General features: G+C 43.7%; 1 protein-coding gene across 1 annotated transcript; it reads right to left on the bottom strand.

The window, feature by feature from the left end:
* Positions 1-14,523: 14,523 nt before the first annotated feature.
* MANSC1 (MANSC domain containing 1) lies at positions 14,524-21,961 on the bottom strand. The gene is made up of 3 exons (XM_027815082.2): positions 21,528-21,961; positions 20,540-20,680; positions 14,524-16,468 (listed from the first exon to the last, which is right to left on the bottom strand). Exons 1-3 carry the CDS (start codon positions 21,745-21,747, stop codon positions 15,474-15,476), a joined length of 1,356 nt encoding a protein of 451 aa, XP_027670883.2. The 5' UTR covers positions 21,748-21,961; the 3' UTR covers positions 14,524-15,473.
* Between the last annotated feature and the right edge of the window lie 2,615 nt (positions 21,962-24,576).

Genomic DNA, 24,576 nt, shown 5'->3' with positions numbered 1-24,576 from the left:
GGCGCTGGCTGCGGGGCGGGCAGGTTCCCCGCAGCACCCCCCGCGGTGCCCGCCCGTGGACAGGGTGAGGGGGCGCCGCGCGGGGCGGCCGCCCCTGTCGCATTCCAGCGGGACTACTTTCCTCCGCTCGCCCCCTCCGCCGCGTGCGATGCGGTCTGCGGAGCAACACCGGGCCGGGAGGGGCGGCGCTACTTTCTGCCACAGAGCAGGAGCGGCGGCACAAAGGCGGCGGCCGGTCTCTCGGCGGGGGAGAGGTGCCTGCGGCTTGGCTGGGTGGCGTGGGGCACTTCGGTGCCCTTTAGGGCCTCCAGCTGCCAGCGCTGCCCACCCGCTGTCGGGAAGGCCGCGCTGGTGCCCCCGAGGCGAAGGCTGCGGCGGCCCCTTGGCCCTTCCCCAGGGCCCGGCGCGTAGGTCAGCTGCGGGGTCACGGTGGCTTTTAAATACCTGCCGGCCTGCGCTGCCCTGCCGGCTGGAATAGGAGCAAACCTGGGGGCAACGGGCTGTAATACTAGCGGGTCGCTTGTTGAGCGGGGGGAATAACCTATTGGGTAAAACTAAGTTTCAATTAATACCCCCGGTGTGGAGATTGAAGAGCTGTGATTTTGATCTTTCCCAGACAGAGGCAGTAGGCGTTCTTTATGAGCAGGACTGGCTGCTTGGCTGATGCAATGGTGTGTGATTTACATCCCGGCACTTTTGGGGTGGCTTGGGTTTTTGTTGCCCTTGATAAACTAAATGTAGTGAGCTGGGTTTGTGCTGCTTAGAGCAGTAGTTACAAATGAAAAAAATTAAAATGAGTGGCCAGTGTGCTGTGTTTAAGCATAATTTACTGTTCCCCTTTCATATCTGTGCCCTTTTCTTTCTGAAGAGGTAAAAAGTTAAATGATTCTGTAATACACCCTCACTTCAAAAGAAAAAAATCCACAAAACTTCCCTCTTTACCTACTTCTTTCATTCCTAATAAATAATGCAAAACACAGCTTTCTTGCATTTCCTCTAGATTAGAAAATCTACTCCAGGATTTCTACAAAGAATATTAAGTCTAAATGTCATGACGTTTTCCATCCCTCATAGAGTGTGACAGCTGGTTAGTAGAATAACAAGAGCCAGAACAACTTACAGCAAAATTTGAGATCCTTACATTCAACAGTCTGTATTATTTTCAGGATTATTATAAATTTGTGGAAACATTTAACTTTTTAATTTCATATATGTTGAACATGTATTTTCATAGCTTTTCTTGTGATTACGGTAGGAGATAACATCTGGGCCAGATTAAAGGCCTGGGCACTGTAGACCTAACATCAGGCTCCTGGAGTCATGTGATACCAGAGTCAGCTTCTGCTGGGGAAAACCAGAACAGAAAAACCCTGAGCTTTTTTATGAAAAGAAGTCTATTTCCAACCTTCAAGGTTGCAAAAAAACATTTTGAAAGTGTAAACAATGTGACTCAGCAGCACTACCTGTCAAAGGCCGGGTCCACGTTACAAAATGTTGCCCTTGACTCTCTGCTGGATGGAACAGCCTCTGTTACCGTGCTGTCAGCTGGGAAGATTAGCAAACTCGAGCAAACCCACACGGACAGAGGACAGGAGAGGCCTCCCATGGAAAAATGCACCTAGACAGTAGATAACCCACATCTAACCCTTGTCACCACTGGATTTTGCAGGAGCAGGCAGAATAAGCACACCTTTGTATTTATTTTCACTATTTAATTGGATTCAGAGAAGAAAAAGAGGTTTGTGGAGGTTTTTTCCCTTACCATACACTCACAATGTTGCACAATCTGTGATTAACCTCTTACGCAGTATGGCAGATCTGTAATGAATTCTTCCTATCAATTGCACAGTGCACAGCTGAGGAAAACCTCAAGACTGAACCCCTGCATCACACAACACATTTCTCTACATGCTGTTCCCTCTCACATCTTACCTGTTTATGCTGAAAACACTGCTGTCTTGACTACCTCCCTTGGGAGCCTGATCCCCTGCCTGGTTGCTCTTATTTTTAAGGACATCTTCCCTGCTGTCCGGCCTGACTGGTTTTATTTTTAGCTTCCAAACATTATATGTTGTCACCGCTCATACCGGTGCATTTCACCATTTTTCTCTAATTCAAACACTTTCCTGCTTGGATTTCCTCTGAGCCATTTCATGATTATTGGTTTCGCCTCCCTCAGCCTAGCCCCTTTCCCCACAGCCTGCATAGACACAATCCTGCTCTCTCTGTTACAGCCCAGGTAGCCATTTTTGAACCCTTTTCCCCATCAATGCTTAGGACGCAAGACCAAGCCTATATTCTAAGTGTTTCTCAGCTTTACTTCTAATTCATACATGTAAAATTGACTTCATGACAGAGGTTTTTACAAAGTAAAATAGGAGGCAAGGTTACCCTACACAGAAAAGCCTTCAACAGGCAAGGTTTCTCAGAGATTATTAGGTTCTTTTATTTGAGCTTAAAGTCAATGGGAGTCAAGAGGGAAAGCCTCTTTTATTTTAGTAAGAAGCTTCCCTTGTTGCTTGCAGTTATTTTCATTAACCTTAGAAACTTTGGTTTGCTGGCTCAAATCCGAGGGTCTAACTGCTAAGAAACCTGTACAGCCTTAGCCTTACCTCTGGACTTAGTTGGTGGCTCAGTGATACAAGAGCTTTCACAGGACTTTTTGTATACTCGGATTAGTGCCCAGGTTTGGTTGGTGGCCCAGCCTCACAAGCAGTTGTGTCAGCCCACAGGACAGCAAGGGACGGCAGCTGGAGCTCCTGAAACCCGCAGCGACTGCCAATGTCGCTTTATCTTTGAACTGTGCCCTGAGTTCCAGTGGAGTCAATGGGATCTTTTGTAGGACTGGGACCAAAGTCCCTAATGAGCAAAAGCTGTTAGGAGAAGATGGCTACTCAGCAAATGAATTTGTGGCTGCCCACATCACAGAAGCCACTATCATAATTAGCTTTCTTGATGAATGTCTCAACCAGAATTAATGGGCATGGCATGGTGAAATCCTGGTCCCTCTGAAGGCAATGGCAAAATTCTCACTGACTTCAAAAGGGCCAAGGTTTCACACTGAAACGAGCTCAAGTCCTCTCTTGCCCCCAGCAGGAAAGTCTGCAGCTTGGGCAATGGGATGTGACGTAGTGATGACTTCACCAGTGATGCCTGTTACAACCATTTAGCAGATAAAATAGCACACCCTGACTTGCGGCATCATCACTTTGATGATTTGCCACTTTGCCTAGGCCACAGTTTTATTTATAATGAAAAATGCTTCATCCAGCTCTTCCCTAAAACAAAATCAGCTGTAATAAATGTGATAGATATGCCTGAGAAGGTTTATTCTGTTCCAAGAGTGCAATGGGTTCACCATAGTGTTCCTCCTTCGATAAATAGAGTACCAGATGATCCCTTCCTTCCTAAACTTCAGTAACAAGCAGACATACTTTTCCCCTCACTTTTACTCCCATACTGTATAAACTGCACCTTTTCACCAGGACATAGGCAGCTTATGAGCAGATTTCCTTGGACTGGTAGTCATGTCTCCAGACCAGAAATTTTCTGCAGGCCACGAGACCTTACTTGGTTTTGCAGTTACTGTCTGCAGCGTTCCCCACAGTCTGTCAAACCATAGCAAAAACCAGCACTCCCACTACTTCTGAGGCAATCTTCCCATCAAACATCTCATCAAATCCGTTTTTTATCACATACAGAGTTGCCTCTTCTCCCTGCATTTCAGTACTACCTTATTTTCCCCATTCTTTCTTTCCCGTCTCCTCTACCAGAAGAGGTTGCCTGGTGCCCAGGAGGAGAGCTGTGTTTCTTTGTGGCTAAAAAAAAATCCTTACAACAAAAACTTCACAGAGGAGAAGGTGCTTGGTTCAGCAGCCCATACAGGCGAGCTAGTCCAACAGGAATCCAGCTATATCCCCAAGGGGAGATATGAAATAAGATGACCTGAAAGGCTTGGGCATTTTCTTTATGCCTTCGGAGGAACGTTTGGACTCCTGCTGCTGGTGCATCTGAGGTCAGGCTGTCTACCTACTTACTACCTCTTTTCTCCTCTTCCATCTCCCAGGGAGTTGAAAACAGCACTGCCTGAAGATACGCTTCTTCAGCGGTCATGTTCTCAGTGTGAACCGTGCAGGATTCTGATTTTAATTTGGCGCTGCCCACCAGACCACAGGGCAAGTCCAAGACTTCCCTTATGAATATCTACCCGTGGCTATATTTCAAAGCCAAATTATGAAAATGTCATTTGAGAAAGTTACAGTTCTAAAATTTGTAAAGTACTTCAATGCTAGGTCGATACAGTGAAAACATCCTTTTAAAAGAGCTCAAATGTCAGGCTGAGAGACACCAAAACACTATTTTGTTTTAGTTTGCTCAAATTTTCAAAACCAGTCAGCATCTGGGCTCTATTAACCATAACATGCATGCCTTTTAAGCAACAACAATTTAAGAATATTTCCTTTTCAAACCCCTTTCATGGAGTTCAGCATTTTGCAATATGCATCCATAATATTTAACAATTCTGCTTTGCACTGCAGCCTTTGAAGTTTAAAACTTAGTTACTGGTAAAGCTTCATACTTTTGCTCACACTATTTTAGTCATAGGGATTAATTACTAGAATTTATGCCTATGGTCAAGAAAGGTAAATCACTGTGTCATAGTAATTAGCAATCTTTCCTACAACAATTTTTAATCTTTTATGTAATGTACACGGTGTGACACACCATTTGTGCGTAGGAAAAGAGCTCATTTGCAACTTGAAATAGCTACGTCTGGGTTAAAGCACTGTGCCATGGAAGTGCAGTATATGGCAAGCAAAAAGACTCATCCCTCCAATTCAAAGTGAGAGGAAGATTCATATTTATGTTTCATATTTATATGTGTGCGTTTATATCCACGTTCATGTTCCTATTCTCTTTATACCTGTACTTTAGATTTAGATTATTTGTATTCATATACAAATTAGTCTGCGATTCAGCCAAGACACTAAGCACCTCAAGAATATGCCTATGGATCATCAATCGTGATACCTTTTCCAGGGTGTTGTTTTTATTAGCTGTTAGGTAAGTTCTCAAAATAGGCTGGAAGGGCAGGAGGCGTTCCTCAGAGTAGAAAGGAGTGCCCTCTAATGGTTTCCTGTCTGCCATGAAGCACTCTTCGAAGAGACTTGTAAGGTAAGGTCACACAAATGCAAGACGCTGGAACAATTTATTATTTCAAGGAAAATCCTAATCTTTTTTTACCCTCTTAATTGCTTTATAGGTAGTAATTGAAAAATAAGGATGGAGGCATATTCTTGGTAACGTTTTCGTTAAATTACCATTACCCAGGATTTCTCAGAGAAAAATCAATGCCTCTGACAATTCAGAACTATTACTCACACTCTGTTCAACAAGTTTTGTGTTTCACTGTGGGAAACATGTTTCAAGGCCTGGAAAGATAGCATGCAGGACATATATAAGTCCCCAGTTATTTCCAGAATCATAAAAATGATCGTGAATGCCCTAGAGCATGATACTGCTCTTGAATGAGTAAACTTCAAGGACAAAAACCTTACCTTTTTAAAATAAACAACTTTAAATCAACTAATCACAATGCAAAGAATAGTTTTAATTAGTACTTGCTCACTTCTCATCTAATGAAATCCCAAGACAATCCACAGTGGCTGATACTACAGTCTATCCTTTTTTAACAGGCCTTGCCAGTAATTTAGGTAGTGAGTTTCTAGTCTATTAAAAACACGATGATCTTTGCATCAAAGCTATAGGACTTGGAGGGAATGGCTGAAGTGGAAACTGTGCTAAATTCTACCCCCTGTCCTGCTATCAAGTTCAGGGTATGCTGTAACCACCCATGCCTCCACAAAAGATATTTGAAATACAGGCACAGGACAGCAAAACGCTCAGTGCACACATTCGTCCTGGCCATTAGCTCAAGTGTCTCACATTGATTTCATCACCTGTTAAAGCAAGGATGAATGTGGGTCCTTAGGCTTGCAGAGGCTCTGTATATAAAGGTTTCCATGGCTTATGGCCTGTAACTCATTCTTCATGTGATGAGGGGATGGAAGAAGCAATTATATATAGTTGAAGTCTCATTTGCTGCTTTTCCATCTCCATGAGTTCTTTGAATAATTTCCTTACAGTGTGGACTTCGATAAAGACTCTTCCAGTACAGCTGGCAAGTAAATGTAGGTAAGTGACAAAGGAAAATGCAGAGAAAGACAGACCCACTCCCCAAATATATTTGTTAAAACAGTTGTGCCTGCCATAAAGATATTATTGAAGGATCATCATACTCTACTTTGGAATAATTAGATTATATTTTCTCCTCTCAAGAAAAAATAGTGATTAGAGTGAGGCTATCCAATCCATTCCTCATCCTTCCTTCTTTCACCCCCTCCCCAGTCAAACCCACAAAGACAGTATTTCGTCACATGGATCTTTGAATAAAAGACAGGGAATTGTGTCTGAATAGCCCTGGCTCATAAAGCTCCTTCCAATGCCTTTTTCAGTGTCAGAGCTTTGCAGTTAATGCAACTTCTACTAATTTTTTTCCTTACTACAATTGTGAAAAAATCTAATACCTTTAGAATAATCTGAAAAGAGCTTACACAGAACAAAATCCCCGTTTAATCTTGGCATATTAAGAAATCTTTTCTTTGAATAATACATTTAAAATGCTATTTTCCCCAAACACTTTTTTTTTTTTTTAAGATAAGTAAAGCCCTAAGTGTTGAAAGAAATGATGATTTAGAGTCCTATCTTCATTTGTGGGTTAGGAATCCTGGTACTTTAACTGGAAGAAACATTAGTGAGGATATATGTATCCTATGGTACACTGTGGCAGTAAATCATGAATTCAGTATATCAAAAGGTGTTCTAATCATCAACTGAAAAAAAGCAATGGGAGCCACAGACCCAAACCACTTGAAATAGGAGAAAAAAATGCTTGCAGAGCACCATATATACCAGTTGTTTAGTTGTTGCTCCCACTTTGTGTACTGCCCCTCAGTTAGAGTCACAGAACCGTAGCATCATGGAATGGTTCAGGTTGGAAGTGACCTTTAAAGGTCACCTAGTCCAACCCCTCTGCCATGGGCAGGGACACCATCCACTAGACCAGGTTGCTCAAGGCCCCATCCAGCCTGGCCTGGAACTGTTCCAGGGATAGGGCGTCCACAGCTTCTCTGGACAACCTGTTCCAGTGCCTCACCATGCTCATTGTAAAAAATGTCTTACTTATGTCCAATCTAAATCTACCCTCTTTCAGTAGAAAACCATTGCTCCTTGTCCTATCACTACAGGCCCTTGTGAGAAGTCCCTCTCCATCTGTCTTAAAAGCCCCCTGTACTGAAAGGCCACAACAAGGTCTCCCCGGAGCCTTCTCTTCTCCAGGCTGAACAACTCCCAACTCTCTCAGCCTGTCTTCACAGGAGAGGTGTTCCAGTCCTCTGGTCATTTTTGTGGCCCTCCTCTGGACCTTTTCTAACAGGTCCATGTCTCTCTTGTGCTGGGGACCCCAGAGCTGGATGCAGCACTCCAGGTAGGGTCTCATGAGGGTGGAGTAGAGGGGGAGAGTCACCTCCCCCAGCCTGCTGGCCACGCTTCTTTTCATGCAGCCTGGCATACAAGTTGGCTTTTTAGGTTGCACGTGCACATTGCTGTCTCATATCTAATTTTTCATCTACCAGTATTCTCAAATCCTGCTCTGCAGGGCCGCTCTCTATCCATGCATTGCCTAGTCTGTATTGATAATGAGGATTGCCCCAACCCATGTGCAGAACCTTGCGCTTGGCCTTGTTGAACTTCATGAGGTTCACATGGGCCCCCTCCTCAGGCCTGTCAAGATCCCTAAGGATGGCATCCCTTTCCTCAAGTGTTATCAACTGTGCAGTTGATAGCTGAAGCATTCAGCTTAGTGTCAGCTGCAAACTTGGTAAGGATGCACTCAATCTCACTATGTCATTGGTAAAGATATTAAACAGTATCAGTCCAAATACAGACCCCTGAGGGACTCCACGTGTTACTGATCTCCATTTTGACATTTGGCCATTGACGGCAACTCTCTGGATGCGGCCATCCAGCCAATTCCTTATCCATCAAATAGTTCATCCATCAAACCCATATCTCTCCAATTAAGCAAAAAGGACGTTCTGCACATTCTGTAGCTTTTACAAAACAGCAAGGTTTGGGCAACCTGCACTTGTCCTCACTCTATTTATTTGGTTTACCTCACTGAATGACCACAGTCTACAAGCAGAAGAGCTGTAGCTCTTGGTCTCATTCAGTGCCCCAGCAGCTCCCCCAGCTTCTGCATAGAAACTTTAGAGTACTCAGCTATGTATCTGCCAGTTCTTTTTATTATTCTTTCCATTAAATACACATCATGGTTTATACTTACATGAACACAAAACATTGGAGATTTGTGCCTGTGGTGTAGCTGGAACAATTGTCATGGCTCTTTGAGACAAACAAAGGACAAAATCTGATCTTAGATACTGTTTTTCATTTCAAGCACATTCAGAAGGACCATGAGCAAAAAGCACTCAACATTATGCAGCCCTGGGTCCTTGACATATGGATCACCCAGTAATTATTTTGCTACAGAGATACCATTTCAAAAGAAAGTTTAGAACATCAAAATTCAAGTTTAAAACATTCTTAAGCTTTACACAGGAAGATCTGAAAACTGAAGCAAAACCCAGCCTAGCAAATACAAAGGCAAATTCCCATTCTCTTACCCTGTGCAAAACCTCCAACAAAAACCTCTTGAACAATGTTGGACAGACAATGGAACGGCTGTGCAGGAAGAAAAGGTACAGGATAGATACCGAGTTGTCACAACTGATGGAAATAGGGTAAAATAAATGTAAGTTGAGCTGACATAAAGATTGAAGCAAGATTTGTTAAATTTAGGTCAAAAGCCAAATGAGAAATATGCAGAGCCTTTCCTGGAGAGACCCATCTTGTTTTACCAGGTCTGTTACAAGACCTGCAGCCAGGGTCATTTCTAATTAGGACTTACTACATTCAATCAGGTGAAAATTAACTAAAGGGGGAAAAAAATGTGTTCAGTTACAAAATTATAAACTTTACCTCAAAAACAAGACTCATCTTTTGAATTCACCTTTCAAGCCTACTTTCCTTCTACAGTCTCATCTGGAAGGTAGGTGTCAACTGGTAAAGTGGGTACAAGAACCGGTATGTCACTTGGCAGCTGATGCACAGTGACTTACTGTTGTGCAAGGTCATGGACCCCAGCTGTTGCATCTGCCCACTTCAACTCCATCTGGATTGCCTCCCAGGACAACCTTCTTCTATGTTACAAACACCTGATGTTTTACAGAGTCAGCAGATGCTCCAGACACAAGGAAGTAAGCTGCACTGTAACCGCTTGTAGCACATAATGCATTTTATTGGTTGCTATTTTTGCTGTTGCTGGTGTATGCAGACTGAGTTCCTAGAAATCACTTTCATGACCAGTTTATGGGGTAACCAGTGGAGATGTCTGCTGTCACCAGTGACACCCATTTCTGGCAACTGCAAAAACACCATGGCACTTGAACTACCTTCAAACTCACCCCTGAGATGGAGTCTCCAGCATCTTTCTGGGAAAGCTTACACTCTCTCTGCTAGATGTCGCATGTGGACAGGGGACAGACTTCAGCATTCAGGCCTGTCATTTTTCAAACTCTACCATCCCTTACAACATTCATTTGGATGGGGTACACCTTCATGTTATGTATTTGTTTGTATAGGAAAGCCACGTGTTTCTTTAGTTTAGCAGTGAGCAGCATAGCATGGGCTGTTCTCACTTGCTTAAAACTACACCTCACAACTTACTTTTTGCCCTTTCTAAAATGGAGTGCTCTGTAAAGGCAACATATAGCATGTGTCAAATCTGGAGTCTTTCCAGAAAGAGTGCCTGAGTTATGACATGGTGGAAAAACATTTGATCTCCTTCTTGTGTGCCCTGAAACAAAACAAAGACAACATTGTCATAGTTAAATAATCAGAAGCATCTGGGAAAATGGTCTTTGGATTCTTTCAGAAATATTACCTCTGGGCTGAGGAGTCCTGTCATCCTATAAGGCAATTGTTTTGGAAAGTTATGAGCCACTAAATGGGAGGACTTGACTTATAGCTATGAAATATGTGCTGGAGGACCTCCCACTGACACCAAAGGGAGTTGCACGCACAAAGACAGAGCAGCACGCAGCCACTGAAGTAAAGGGGTCATCTCATTCATAACTTACTTGGAAGATCCAAACTTATTTGGATCCTCACTTGAAGGACCCAAATAACTTACCTGGAGGATCCAAATCCTTACACAGAAGGATTTCAGTAGTGTCAGTGGAACTTGGATTTAGGGGTAGGGAAAAAAGGCTCTTTCATGAAAGCAAACAGAAAAATTCAGAAACCAATCAACAAGCAAGCCTACAGGAAATCTGTGTCGTAGTGAGGGGTTTACTACCATCTTCCTAGCACAAGACTAAATTTTTTAACTTTGTGCAAATTTTCAGTCTAGGTGGTGTTGAGAAGAGTTGCGAAGGTCACAGCATCAAAGCCTAAGCACCACCGATCACATCCTTCTCTCAGTGTAAGCGTGGGCACAGAGAAAACCTGGTGCTGCTCCCAGTGGCTTTTGAATGTTCAGCCAGAACCCAGCTGCTTCTCTGATGTGGCAGGTACCAAAGCACCTTGTAAGTACTTGTACGTTATATAGCCACCCTCACCATCCTAGAATTTTGAAGAAACACCTTTGTGGTCTTTAGAGTGACTGCTCAAATCAGCAATGCATGTTTCAAAACATACCTATGGTTTAGCCAATCTAACCTACAACATTTGAAGTTGTTCTGGATGTTAACTGCATGTTATATGTCTTTGGGAAAATACAGTGTGCACAAATTATCTGTCAGCTATTCCGGGCTGTTGTCAGCATGATGGAATTTTCAACTATTTAAACAAATAAATTATCTTTCTATTAAAAACAAAGCAAACCAAAAAGAAGGATCAGAACACCTTGGACATGACATAGCTAAACTCTTTTGCCACTTAGCATATTTTATAGCTTGGAAGGAGAGCAGTAAAGAACAGATGCTAATGCCCTCAGGTTTTGTGCGTTTTTTTCATGAAGTGAACCAGTATACAGGAAGCAGTAATCCAGCGTAGTTGTACTGAAATGTAAAAAATACTTTTATTCATTGTTCATAGTATCTACCAAACACAAAGAGGACAAAGAGCAGTTTTATGCTTTGCACTTCGATATCCTCAAGAAGTGTAGAGACCAAGAAGAAAAAAAGAAAACTTAAGACTGTGAGTTTAAGAGTCAGCATAGGCTTCCTGAAGATGAAGAAAATTTTTCAATGTAACCTGAAGGTAGGGCTCTTCAGGTGACTTACCCATCAAGAAGCTGGTAAAGCATGTGGGGATGGTATGTACGCTCCTGAAGGGATGTGTGAGAAGTTTAAATGATGAGGGGATGCAGGTATCCCACAACTATCAATGAACAGGTAGGTAGAGAAGTGTATTACCTGCATGAGAGACTGAGTAATGCATAGGAAGGGCCCAGCAGTCTTGGCCAATTTCAGGAGTGTGAGAGCACGAAGTATTGTTCCTCTGTATGAAGAGATACTGGGTGGGAACTGTTGATTGCAATATTGGCACTTTAAACTCTATGTTTGTAGCAGTATGGAGTGTGGGATGGTGGTATCAAAGCAGTATTAAATGGTGTCATCAGATTCAAATCCACTAAGATGGTTTTGTAGGAGGAAGAAAAATAAGGTTCTGTTTTGAAACTGTCTTCTCATGTAATTATTTGGGGGGGGGGGGGTTGGTTGGTTGGTTGGTTTTGTTAGCTGGTTCGTAATTTACTTGAAAGAATCCTAAGTATAAGCATTTCCTACTCCTACAGGATTACAATAAACTGAAACACTATTTGAAGAGAACTCACTATACTGAGTTTGCAGCCCTTTGAGGTAGGGAGTATGTACTCATCTCACCCATCTCAAAAAGATCTGCAATTTATTTCTTTATGACTGTTTGCAGTGGTTATAAAATTTGGGCTTTCTATTTGCCTTGCTGTACAATACCACAAAACAGTTTTGTTCATGACGGTCTACACACCTTATGATTGCTCAGCACTATAAAGCAAAACCATGAAAACCAGTAGCTACAGCATGTATTACACTCTCCAGGTGATTAAAGTCAATCTGCTTTTGGCCTCATGCTGTAACATAACTGGTTGCCTTCAGAAACACCTACCCGAGTGCACAAGTTGTTATCATATTGTGATGGCTAACCGTCCCGTTACATGTGTGGTGCACAGTGAAGACCATAGGAAATGTCAATGGACAAACAGAAAGCTGCACGTAAGTTTTTGATAAACGGTGTTAATAAGCCTAACAAACTAGAAGGATTTTTTACAGTTACTCTGTCTCACTCCTTTCTGTTTCTTAATACATGGGCATTATCCAGATAAATAAATAAGCTCCAAAAATGCATATAATTAAGCACCATAGTTGAAAAAATGATGATGGGAAACCTTCCTCTCCTGCTCTGTTAACTGGTAATGCCAGTATGTGACTAATAATGCAATCTGATTTAACATTATTGAAATACAGAAGATAATATGCTTAGTTTTGTTGTCTTCTATAGCTGTTCGCTACCACTCAGATATGTTAAAAAATTTTAGAAGTGTGTGTATATAATCCTCCACCCAGAATCTTCCAATAAACAACTTCCCTATAAAGCATTTTTGCAATGAAATAGCCATTGATTGGAAAGTTAAAAACTGAGCTAATTAAAACATTTTTATATCAGCATCCTCAAATCTTGTCAATTCTGTTTAATAAACTGCTGTTGCCCTCTAGTGTTCAAACAGAGCCTGTAAATGCCTCTCCTGAAAGATCACAAGTGGTCACCTAACAATTCCGTTTGTTCTTAATCCAACAAGACAAATGGACAGAAGAAAAAAAAAAAAAAAAGTGTTTCAGTACACTGCCTAATATCTACTCTTCTTTGCTCAAGCATAAAAAATGATTTTTAATGTAAGAACATGTAAAGTTGTTTGTTTCACTAAAAAACTGTGAAAGGCCACTCAGCTTGGCATCCTCACCAAATTAGTCATGGGACTCATGCACCTCTCCTTTACTTCTGCCTTTCACCAGGCTTGATATACTTCGTTATTTAGGTTGGAGGACAATGTTGCTAATGATACTAGCCAAAAATATACCCAGTGCTCTGAATGACCAAGAGATATGTCTGTCTGCCTTCTCTTGAATGTAACTCTACTGTACTGTACCGTATCAATTAACACCAACCATCTCTCCCTCCAACAAATTACCTACTACAGCAGAAATGCACAGTGAGGATTCAGGGGTTGTTCTCAGCACCCCTCCTGCAACGAGCTGCCATGATGGCATGAGCAATGTAGAAGGCATCTCTCAAAGTTGTAGTTCTTCTGAAAGAAAATTACGGATCTGCGCCTGCATTTTACAGCCCACAACTGGGCCTAGTACTTATCATTTTATTAACTCATTTCCCAGAAATGTTGTTCCCCCTCGTCATGTTCCTTGACTAGAAACCTTTGAAAATAGCTCTTAAAAAACCCAAACAAACCTGAGGTAAACAAAGTGCAGTCAACAGATAAGCTTGAACTTGAGATACTTTTCTTTTGTAATTTTGCTCACTTTTAAGAGGTTATCCAGAATGTTTTTCATTTAAGAATTGTCAGACTTAAACAATGTAGAAGACCAACTGGTTTTGAGTCTATAAAGCAATTTACAGCCCCCACATAGTAAGAATTCAACTTCCTGACATAAGGAATACTGGCTTTTCTTTGATCTTTGAATAATGGAATTTTCAGAGAATTTTCTGCATAAAGGTATTGTTAGAGCTCTCAGAAAACTTGCCTTGAGGCCATTTTTGGATCACGCCTGCTTCCCACTGCACTAAGCTTGACAGATCTAAGAACCTCTTGGACATGAGTCACGTTTCATATTTTGCAATAGAATTAATTCCTTGTACTCACGACGCACCCTTCCTTCTCTGTCTTGATGTTTGTTGTTGATTATGCTGCCTGCCACATGGATACTTTGAAATCTAGTCTTTCATTCTAAAAACAAGTTTAAACTGGGTGTATGTGAAGGGAAATGTGGATAATACAAACTGGAAGTTGTGTAGTGGGCAGCAGATGCTCACATACGCTCCCACTCCTCTCTCGTTGCTGTTGAAGATCAGACGGAGCAGCTGTGCTTATTACCAGTCACATGAAGATGACCCTAGAAGTGAAGAGGGTGTGCTTTGACAGTCAGCAAGAGCTCTGTGTGTCCAGGAGGGACAGCAAGTCCAGCACTGTTGCAAGCAGCTATTTGAAGAGCCACCAGCCTGATGAGGAAAGTAGGAGAATGCCAGAAGCATTAAGATAACGCAGCCTTGTTCATCTGCTCCTGCCGACTGCAGGAAACTTTTTGAGGCAGGCACCCTCCTACAACACCTACAACACCCTACCTACAGCCACCACTTTCCTTTAAAACTTAGATGTTCAGCAAATGGAGACCACAGCTTTCTGTGTATCTTCTGCCAACAACACAGCTGTTGTCTTTGCTATGACCCTTCACAAGTTTCTGCCTGCTCTATGATCAGGTGCCGAGTCTCAACTGTCAGGGATTTCGGTGTACTAGAACAGATTCTCTCTTGTGCATATGCCAAGTCACTTGGTCATGCCATTTGTCATGGAAGAGCTTGATTGCAGCTTGCTTTACTTTGATAGCGGAAAAACTCATTCTCTTGGATACATACTGCAAAAACCCTATGTGCTACAAGGTGGTGAGCTCTTTAGAAAAGGCACATTCAGGTTTGCAGCATGTGGTTTTAAGGACAGCTTGTGATGTATGCAGAAAGAAACATTAAAGATAAACATATATCCATAAACTACATGTAGCTAAGGAAAATTAAGCCATGTTATGTGTGCTACAATTCTTACTGTTTGTACCTAAAACCATTTGAATGCACAGCTCTACAACTAAGTACTCCTTTAAGGCTACAAATAGAGTAAATAGGACTGCTAGACAATCGTGTAACACCATGGAGTTTGGTGCAAATAGCACTGAAAACACCCACGTGCTGCACATGCACTCAATTTATTAGGTGCGCTTCTATTCCACTGATCTTGTCACACTACAAATTAAGCTCTTGAAATGTTTTTTTTCTTAAATATAAGACCTTCTTTGCTTAACTTGGATTTGAGTGTTTATTTTCAGAATTCAGTAATAAATCAAAAATGACAGACATTATAGTTCAGTGTAGAAAAAGCAGTTTTCTTCCCCACCAAAGCCATCCGCCGCTTTCCCATTAGTGGCCGAAAAAGGAATCCATCCTCTTCCGAGATTTCAATACCTACTCTTCTGTTTCAGAGTTGTCCTCTCAGAGATGAGAGATGGTCCTCATAATCTTGTTCCCTCTTCCCATCATATGTCAGAATACATTCCATTGATCAAGTAATCCAGCCTGGTATAATGCCTCTTCTGAAGAGATTCGTATATTTTCTTCCCTGTCAATGCAATAACTAGTAACAAGAATATCACCCCAAAAAGCAAAGCTGCCACAAGGCTGCTTTTTTCTCCCAGCTGAATGACACCTTTCCCTCTCAGAGCACTCTCTGGCAGGTAGCTTTCTGCATCCAATGGGTCATAACCCTGAGGGTCATTTTGGGAAGATGTGGGGGAATTGCTAGTAGACAGAGTGAAACCGGAAAAAGAGAGGAGTGTTATGTGGCTGGTATGGTTGGAAGAGACAACTGTTGGCTCAGGAGGGCTGGCTGAAGTTCTTAGCCCTGGTGGGGCAGTAGCAGATCTGGAATTCGTGGTCATCCACTTGATTGCAGAAGTAGAAGCAGAAGTCGTGGGACTGGAAAGAGGAAAGTGAGTAACAGCCATGCTGGTGGCAAGAATACCAGGCTTAGCTCTAGTGGCTACAGTAGGTGGAAAAGTAGCTGTGGTGGTGGTGACAGTTGTAGGTTTAGCACCACCAGGATGCAGAGAGGTTGTATGAGACTCCAGTCGCATGGTACTCGTAGGCACAGGAACAAAAGTAGTACTAGTGGGTTCAGGAGCGCTAGACTGGATGGTGGGGAACAAAGCTGAGGGGGTTCCAATCTGAACAGCAGAAGATATGTTTGGTGGCACGTTAACTGCTTTCTGACTTGGGGTGGGGTCTAAGCTCTCAGGATGTTCTGCCCTTTGAGATTCACGAAAAACTGTATGAAATGCAATGTTATCTAAATGCTTGACCACATGGTTCAGGAGTTCAGATGCCTGATGAAAGGCAGATTGTTGCAAAGCAGCACTAAGATTCTGATGGCTAGTTTGACTGCGAGAAATAACGGCTCCAGCATCTGAAGATGAATATTCATTTGAAGAAATGTCCTCACTTTTGAATGATGTATCTTCTGGGGCATGTGTGTCTGGAAACAGAAAGGAAATACCAGTATTTATTAAATTTATTTTTGACTACCACAGGCTTAGTCTAGTTGTATTTCTTAGTAAAAGTGATATAAGGGTGCTCCAGAAAGCAACTAATGAAACTAACGAGGCATCATGATCTTCCTTTCTTTGAAACGTGCAGAGTGACTTCTAAATTCTGTCTGTGTCATAAGACCTGTCAGCCTTTAGCCCAGGCACATCAGACCCTGACTGTAACTTCTTACAGAATTCACCTGTGCAGTGAGATCATCCCAATCTGATTGTTTTACACTTATACTGCATGCAGGGAAGCATTTATCGAGAGGTGAAAAGCAGAGTGAGTAGGCCCATTGCCTTCAAACTATTCTCAGCCTCTATCAGGTAAGAAGTACATATCACCAACCTCACTTTTGTTAGGTGCACATATTTGCACCTAGCCAAGGTGATTATATACTACCCTTTCTTTTAATATCCAAGTACCCTGTGATTGCTTGACACAATTCAATTCACGTAGAAAAACTGTCTTATGATACAAGGTGGCAATAATATCCCCATTTTGTAGGCCCTTTTAATCACATACTGATTTGTAGGAAAGACCTGAGCTTCTACTGCCTGGCTAGAAGAAAGACACTGCTCCAGGAGCCTGCCAGGTATTTGCAGTGAAGACCTCCACCAGAAGCAGACTACACTTTGTAATTTTTTCAAAAGTTGATACATATTCCATGCAAAACGGGTGGGTGAATGTCGCTTAGCAGTATTTGGAAGCAGGACAAGTGTTATGTGGCAGAAATTCCATACAAACAATAATCCTAGCAGCTACCTGATTCTACACAGGTATTATCAAAAGACTTTGGATGACATGAACTCTTGGAAAGACTGGCTAATTGTTATCATTCCTATTTGTATATATAAATACATATGTATATAAAGTTTACATTTATAATTATTTTATAGATATATTATCATGTAGTACTGACTTTCATCCCTTTTTTTATAGAAGCAAAAAGGTTTGTCAATTGCACTGGAATTTAAATAAATAACAAAAAGCCCATGACATTTTCATTGTCACTTTTTTTTCAAGTAGAAATATTATCTAGAGGAATGGATATATTTCAGTTTTATTATACATGCACAGAAGCTTACTTGGCTGCTTTTTAGTACATATATCCAAGTCTTAAGACTCCACAAAAAAATGAAGTGCAAAAAAAACCCCCGAACAAACCCAAAACAAACCCCAAAGCTATCAACACTTTAAACAAGTGCACAGCAAATACTTCACTTGAATCACAGACACCAATCTTTATCCTAACCTTCCAGTCAAGCACCAGCTTGCTTGCAAAGTAAGATCCTAAACAGAGATAATAGACTCCGACCACAAGGTCTGACTTAGACAAAAGCCATACTCTCTTTTTAGAAGAGTGGCTATAAATAACAAATTATCAGTTGTTACATAATATAAAAATATATTATATGCATAATCAGAAACTGTATGGTCAAAGACAGTGACTCTCCCCCTCTGCTCTGCTCTCATGAGGCACCACCTGGAGTGCGGCATCCAGCTCCAGGGCTCACAACATCAGAGGGACAGGGACCTGCTGGAACAAGTCCAGAAAAGGACCATGAAGATGACCAGAGGGCTGGAACACCTCTCCGATGAGGACAGGCTGAGAGAGTTGCGGTTGTCCAGCCTCGAGAAGAGAAGGCTCCAGGGAAACCTTACAGTGGCCTTCCAGTACCTAAAGGTACTACAAGACGGCTGGAGAGGGACTTTTTACAAGGCCATGTAGTGAGGCCTACATTCCCTAGAGGGAATGGCTTTAAACAGAAAGAGGGAAGTTTTAGATTAGATATTAGGAAGAAATTCTTTACTGTGAGGATGGTGAGGCACTGGAATGGGTTGCCCAGAGGAACTGTGGATGCCCCATCCCTGGAAGTGTTCAAGGCCAGGCTGGATGGGGCTTTGAGCAACCTGGTCTAGTGGACAACCCCCCTTGACAGCAGGCTTGGAACTAAAGGGATCTTTAAGGTCCCTTCCAACCCAAACCATTCTATGAATCTATGATTCACGCAGCACTCAAAGGACATGTGGAGGGAGCACAGGGAGGCTACATGACGAGTCCCACACAGGCGTTAAGTATCACTGCTACTCTGCAGCACTCAGAATAAGTAATGTAATTGCCTGCATTAGCTAACTCTACTCCACCTTTTGAGCATCAAATATTGATTTTATAGTATTCTTTGTCTCCATTTTAGACTACAAGCTTCAAAATGCAATTGCCAAAAACTGTCATACACAAGGTACAGCTGGAGTACTAGAACAGATATGCTTGTTGATAAGAAAGAACAAGGGCACTATGCAAGTCAAACATTCAGAAGAGATTCAAAAAATAAAATGGTCCTGCTGATAGCTCAAATCCAATAAACTGCATTAGAAACCAAACTTCAGGCTGTCACCCTTAAAAAAAAACCAACTAAACACCTCCTGAGCATACTTTGCTAGAACCCCTCAATCTTGCCTGAGTATCTTAGTGGGGTGGAAAAGGCAAGCAGCACAAAAGTACATGAACAGCAGAAACCAGAAATGTTAGTTCTTTTTTAGCAATAGCTCTTTGCAGCTGGGACAAGGAAATGTTTTACTTCCCAAGCCACAGGTTGTTTCCATTAGTTATCAGCCACAAGAATAGTTAAAAAAAGAACAAACAAAATTAAATTACTAACATAAGATCAGCATTTTAAGTTGCCTTATTACTAGTAAATTATCTTTCCCCTTTTTAGTTTGGCTTTCAGTGTAATCACATGCAGATTCTCATATGAAAAAATGAAGCTTGAAACGTTTGTCAGTACCAACATTGCTCAGGTACTACCTTTGAAAACCTATCAGGAACATAAAGTAAACTAGCATAACCTTTCCATAATTCCATGTTCACAGAAGCTAAAAAATGTAAAATGTAAAAGAGATGGTACATGCAATCAAGTTGTTAACTGAGCATTACACTACATGCAGAACGAAAGCAGATGTACAGTTATATTTCTTGCTTCATTCTTTGAAACCCCTATAATCTTCCAGGTAAGGAGGAGCTGGAGAAAAGAATAGTTCTAACAACAATTTTACAAGCATGCAATTCATTTGTTGCACATTGCCTTTGCCCAATTCCTGTGTGATTGTTCTTGCACAAAAGTATTTGGTAACATGATGTGAATAATCTTTCTTCATATCCTGCTGCCACTCCTTGCATAGTTGCTCTTGGAAAAGTTCTCTTTTTCAGCCAAAGTTCAGTCTCTGGAAATAGGAAAATTCTGCTCTCTCAAGCAGCCACACTGAAACCACCCTGTGAACTCTTGGCAGGACAGCCTAATTATCAGTTTCTTATCTGAGCTGTTCAAACAGGTCTGGTGCAAGTCAACGTCAGTCAACAAGTAAGACTTGCTATGAAAAATCCCACAGCACACGACAGCGAGAGATTTCTGGGTTTGCAGCCCACATGCCATAAAGTTTTGAGTTTAGACAGTTTACATCTGCACTTCAGGTTCCCTAACTGAAAGCAGAAAATAATGATTACTATTGCCATTTACTCAGCACCATCACAGTGGCGCTCCAAGGCTTGCCCAACATTTGCTCAGTGTTTCTGCCTCTGTGTGTACATGGTATTCATCAGCGTAGCATGGATCCTTTGGATACACAGACAGCTTATACAAGGGCATGGTACTTCCATTGTTTTCAGTGATACTCTTCAGCATTACATACAGGAAATTTTCCTTCTTGAATATACTAAGATGGAAATGGCTTCTTTTTGTTTTAAGCAAGGGAAAATTATGAGGAGTTCTGAATCTAATGCGAAGGAATTTCATAAGAGTTGGGATGTTATTCCAACTGGGAAGCTGGGAGCTTCACACAGGAGCTCACCACACAGCTGCCCACCCATCTTCCACAAAGGAAAAAAGCAGCATTTTCAAATTACAGTACTTGGTTTGGAACACTTTACTAAAAACACAACCCCCAAACATTTTCTGGTCACTACTGAAAACTCACAGGTGGAAAAGTCACCTAGTGCAGGGACTTTACTGTTATTTACCTCTAGTTATCTTGTAGCTGACAAGTCCTGCTGCGGGTTTCATTGGACAAGCCTCTGTGCTAGGACAGTAAAACAGGTAGCAGTTTGGATGTGCGCTTGTCCTTCGAGCATCAAAAATCATCAAATTACACTTCTTGTCTCCTGTAAAACATGATAAATACGTGTTTCGGCAATAAGAATTTTAGGGCATCTTGATAATAAGCTCTAGTTTTTTAAATTACTTTCTTCTCATGTGAGTAAGAGGAAAACTACTAACTACAGAAACATTTCTACAGGAAAAACAGCCCAGGACTGAAGAAGAATGGCCCAGGGCCAATACATGAAAGGTCACACCTTCCTCTTCCTGTACAGATAAACTTGGGGAAATAATGAGTCAAATCCGTCATCCTCCCCTCACCCATACCAGACTGGCACCACTTTATCTAACAATTTCTCACTTACAAATCCTGATAAATCTGAAAACCTCCTCGATATACACATGGGGAAGGAAATTATTTATACGCTTTTCCCTATCACATCCCAGGAATTGCTTGGCCTGCTGCTGCTTGCGGGGGGTGGGGGGGGTGGCTGTGTCACGCTTACCACCGTCATTTCTACTCCCTGCCCTACATCCTACTGCTCCAGGAGCTAACGCACAGCCACGGTCTCAGGGAAGGGTGACCGCTCTCGGGTTTGGCTAAAACTAAACGCAGCCCTTCTGCTGAACACAGTTTATGCATCTGAGGGTCTAGGGATCGGAGAGGTTTTCACGTTTAAAACCACCATCCTTACTTTGCCACAGCTATTTTCTTGACCTTGGGGGGGGTCCACCGCTGGGATGTAGCACCCCGCTGGCACGGCGGGCCAGCAGCCGCACGCAGAGGATAAATTAAGCTTTCAGCGCCGAACGCAGCCAGCAGCCCCGGAATACCACGCGAGCCCGGACTTCCCAAGCAGTTTCCCGAGGTCGGTACGTACGGACAGAGGATCCCGGAGCGGGGCCGGTTACCTGCGAGCGGCGCCCCCGAGCAGCAGGCGCGGACACACGCCGCCGGGTCCCGGGCGCGCACCGGCTCGGCGCTCCTGACGCCCTCGGGCAGCGATAAATTTATATCGATGATGGTGTTTTCCATTTTCTCCGTGGAGCACTCCTGGCTCAGGGATGGGTCGGCCACCAGACAGGTGAGCGCCAGCAGGCGAACCAGCCACCGGCTGCTACCGGCAGGCATGGTTGCTCGGGGCGGGGGGTGCCCTCGCCGGGCTGTGACGACACCTGGCACCGGCGGCCCCGGCACCCTGCTCCGCCGGCAGCCGGGTTTGGCGGCGAGCTCCCCGCAGCGCCGGCAGCCGCGACGCCTCCTCTGCTGCCGGGGCGGGGACGTGTTTCGGGGGGACCCTCGGGCCGCGGGACGGCAGCGGCGGGGCCGGGCGGGCTGCGCGGGGCGGCGGGGCGGGGGGTGCCCCGGGCCGCGGCACGTCCGGGAGGCGGGGCCGTGGGAGGTGGCGCGGCGGGAGCGGGGCTCGGGCTGCCGGCCCGGCGGGGCCATCACGCTCCTCCAGCCGCCCGCCGGCCCCGGGCGCCAAGCGGACACCGCGCGGGGAGGCTCCTCGGGCGCAGGCGGCGGTGGCGGCGCGGTTCTGCGTGCAGCCTGGCCCGCCCCGCCCCGCCCCGCCCCGCCGGCCGGGACCCGCCGCTGGAGGCTGACGGGGAAGCCCGCGGCGGCGAGTACCGGCCCTGGCGGACAGCGCGCGGTGCCGTCTGTGCACAGGCGGCCCGACTTACCGGCCGGAGCTGCTGCAGCCTGGCTGCTGGCAGCACGGACTGGCGGCTTAGCCAGTCTTCCCTCAATAGCCTTAGTGCCATTGCTTGCTTAAGTAATGGTTTCCCTTGGAAATTTTTTTTTTTTTGAGTGGCACAGTTTCAGGGTAAGAAGTGGCCCAGAGAGTAAAGGGCACAAGGCATAAAAAGTTGGGAAGGTGTATTCCTTCTCTTTCAAGTTTCTCATCCTTAGAGAGAAGGAAGAGAACACTATGAGCACTTAGAATAACACAGTTGTGTGTAAATTAAAGGCGTTTTCTCTTTGGGATGGACATGAAGAGGTACCAAAGGGCAGGCTATTATACATGTTGTAATGGTTAGAGTAGGATAATGGAAACAAGGAGTCTGGTCACGTCTCTGGCAGACATCTGCTGTCTACTTTAAAGAAAGAAACTTAACTTGAGGTGATTTCTTGCTTCTCTGAAATCCTTCCCTGGAAGGGGCGCGGTGCAGGCAGCAACAGCAGCACCAAGGGCACATCCTGCACTGCACTGCCCTGCCGCTTGCCCTGAGCTGCGCCGGACACCATGGACTCATGCCAAGGGTCAGGCAGCTGGTAGATGTTCTTCATGCCCAGTCAATCCCCATCTCCTTGTTAATACAGGTGGGTGTCGGCTTTTATTTGGACGTGTTTTAAGAGACTGAGCCCACCATCTCATCTCATCTCATGGCCAGTTTGGGGCAATTCCTAATGTTTTGTAGTGATTTTTGCGTTCTTGGTGAGTTGTTTTCTGAAATTTTCAGCTGCACTTATTTAAGAAAATGTCTGTTTCTAGACACATTTCTCTCTTTTGGTAAACTCGTAAAATTGTATTCACTGTTAAAAGAAAAGACTATAAGTGAATGTGGATGTTTAAGGTGTCACCTGTTAACCGTATCATACAGTGAACGAACTATGGGAACGAAGACGAAAAGCAAGCATAGATATTACCTCTGCTATGTGTTAGGCTAAGTCACGGCTGCCACCTGTGTTTGTTTACATAGTGGTGGTGGGAGAAGCTGAGCTGAAAGAAGCACAAAAAACCAAGCTGAAGGTCTGGCTGGACTTTTGGCCCCAAGTAAGTGGGCTCGTTGCCTGATGTACAGTACCAATTCACACACCGAGTCAAGGGATTTCAATTTCTTTTTTCTAGTCTGTACAAAGCGGGGAGCAGGGTGGTAACCCCCAAATGGCTAGCTCCCCGATCATCAAAACTTTACATTATTTATACCGTTCATCAAGCAAAGACATCAGCCTTCATTGGTTACAAGTTACATTAATTCCTTCATTATTTAATACTCAGTTTTCTGTTTGTCAAGTAATTCTCTTGCTTCTCATGTTAACTAGTTTGCATGGTCAGTCTCAACTTCCTTTTGGGTCTGGGGTTGGTGGTCAGTGAGTCAGTAGTTGTGATCTCCCTCTGCCAGAATTACTTTTCCCCTAGTTTTTATGGAACTCATTCCTTATGGAGAAGGTCCAGTAAGCTCATCTATCTTGTGGGGGTGCTTCCTTTTGAAGTTACTCTTTCAAAGGATTTCCAGGTGCTTAACGAAGCACTTAGCATGGCAAACAAAATACTTATATCTTGGATTAACCATTAACAACTCTTCTGTTTCAACTGTCTTAAAGTAAAACTTCTAACGATACATTTGATTTTATTAATTATTCCCTTAATCATTTGATGTTGGGGTGATTGTAACTGAAGGGTGAAGAATATGGTTCTTCACTGGGACCTTTGGGATACCACTGTGTGTTGGGGGTACTGGAATGATAGTGAACGTGCAGACCTGCGCAGAGACAGGCATAGATGATTATGGGAGTATGAAAGGGCTGATGTGATACATATTATGAAAAGATGCTACGGGATGACAAGATTGCCCTGGTCGAGCCACCATTGCTTCTTTCCCTCCTTCCCGCCTCTTCTTTGCAGGGTGGGCACTCAGTCTCCCTGGAGAGAGCAGATGCACCTCAACCAAGGCTGATGAGGTGCAGGGAAGCTGAGGTCCATCAAAAGCCATGTAGAAATCACTGCCACTGCCTAGAAGAGAGCCAGCCTTGCCCAGTGGCTGCTGTGCTCCCCTCCCCACTGAGGTGGGAAGGAAGGGAGGCTGAGAGAGGGGAGGATGGCGGGACCCTGTCAGCCCTGCATCACAGTGCGAATTCACTGGAGGTGTTTTCCTGCCTCTGCACAGCACCTCTCAGCCTGGGAGCTGGTGCCCTCCAGGGTGAAACACCTGGGCAAAGACAACAGGAACTTCA

The sequence above is a fragment of the Falco cherrug genome, chromosome 5 (assembly GCF_023634085.1).
Source record: "Falco cherrug isolate bFalChe1 chromosome 5, bFalChe1.pri, whole genome shotgun sequence".
Lineage (NCBI taxonomy): Eukaryota > Metazoa > Chordata > Aves > Falconiformes > Falconidae > Falco > Falco cherrug.
This window is presented reverse-complemented; position numbering and strand designations above follow the sequence as displayed.

Excerpts from the sequence above, each read along its gene's own strand:
- MANSC1 (XM_027815082.2), bottom strand. The coding sequence starts at position 21,747 with ATGCCTGCCGGTAGCAGCCGGTGGCTGGTTCGCCTGCTGGCGCTCACC. Across the intron at positions 20,681-21,527 it reads CTCGGGGGCGCCGCTCGCAG|GAGACAAGAAGTGTAATTTG; the intron begins GTAACCGGCCCC and ends CATGTTTTACAG. Across the intron at positions 16,469-20,539 it reads CAGCTACAAGATAACTAGAG|ACACACATGCCCCAGAAGAT; the intron begins GTAAATAACAGT and ends TTCTGTTTCCAG.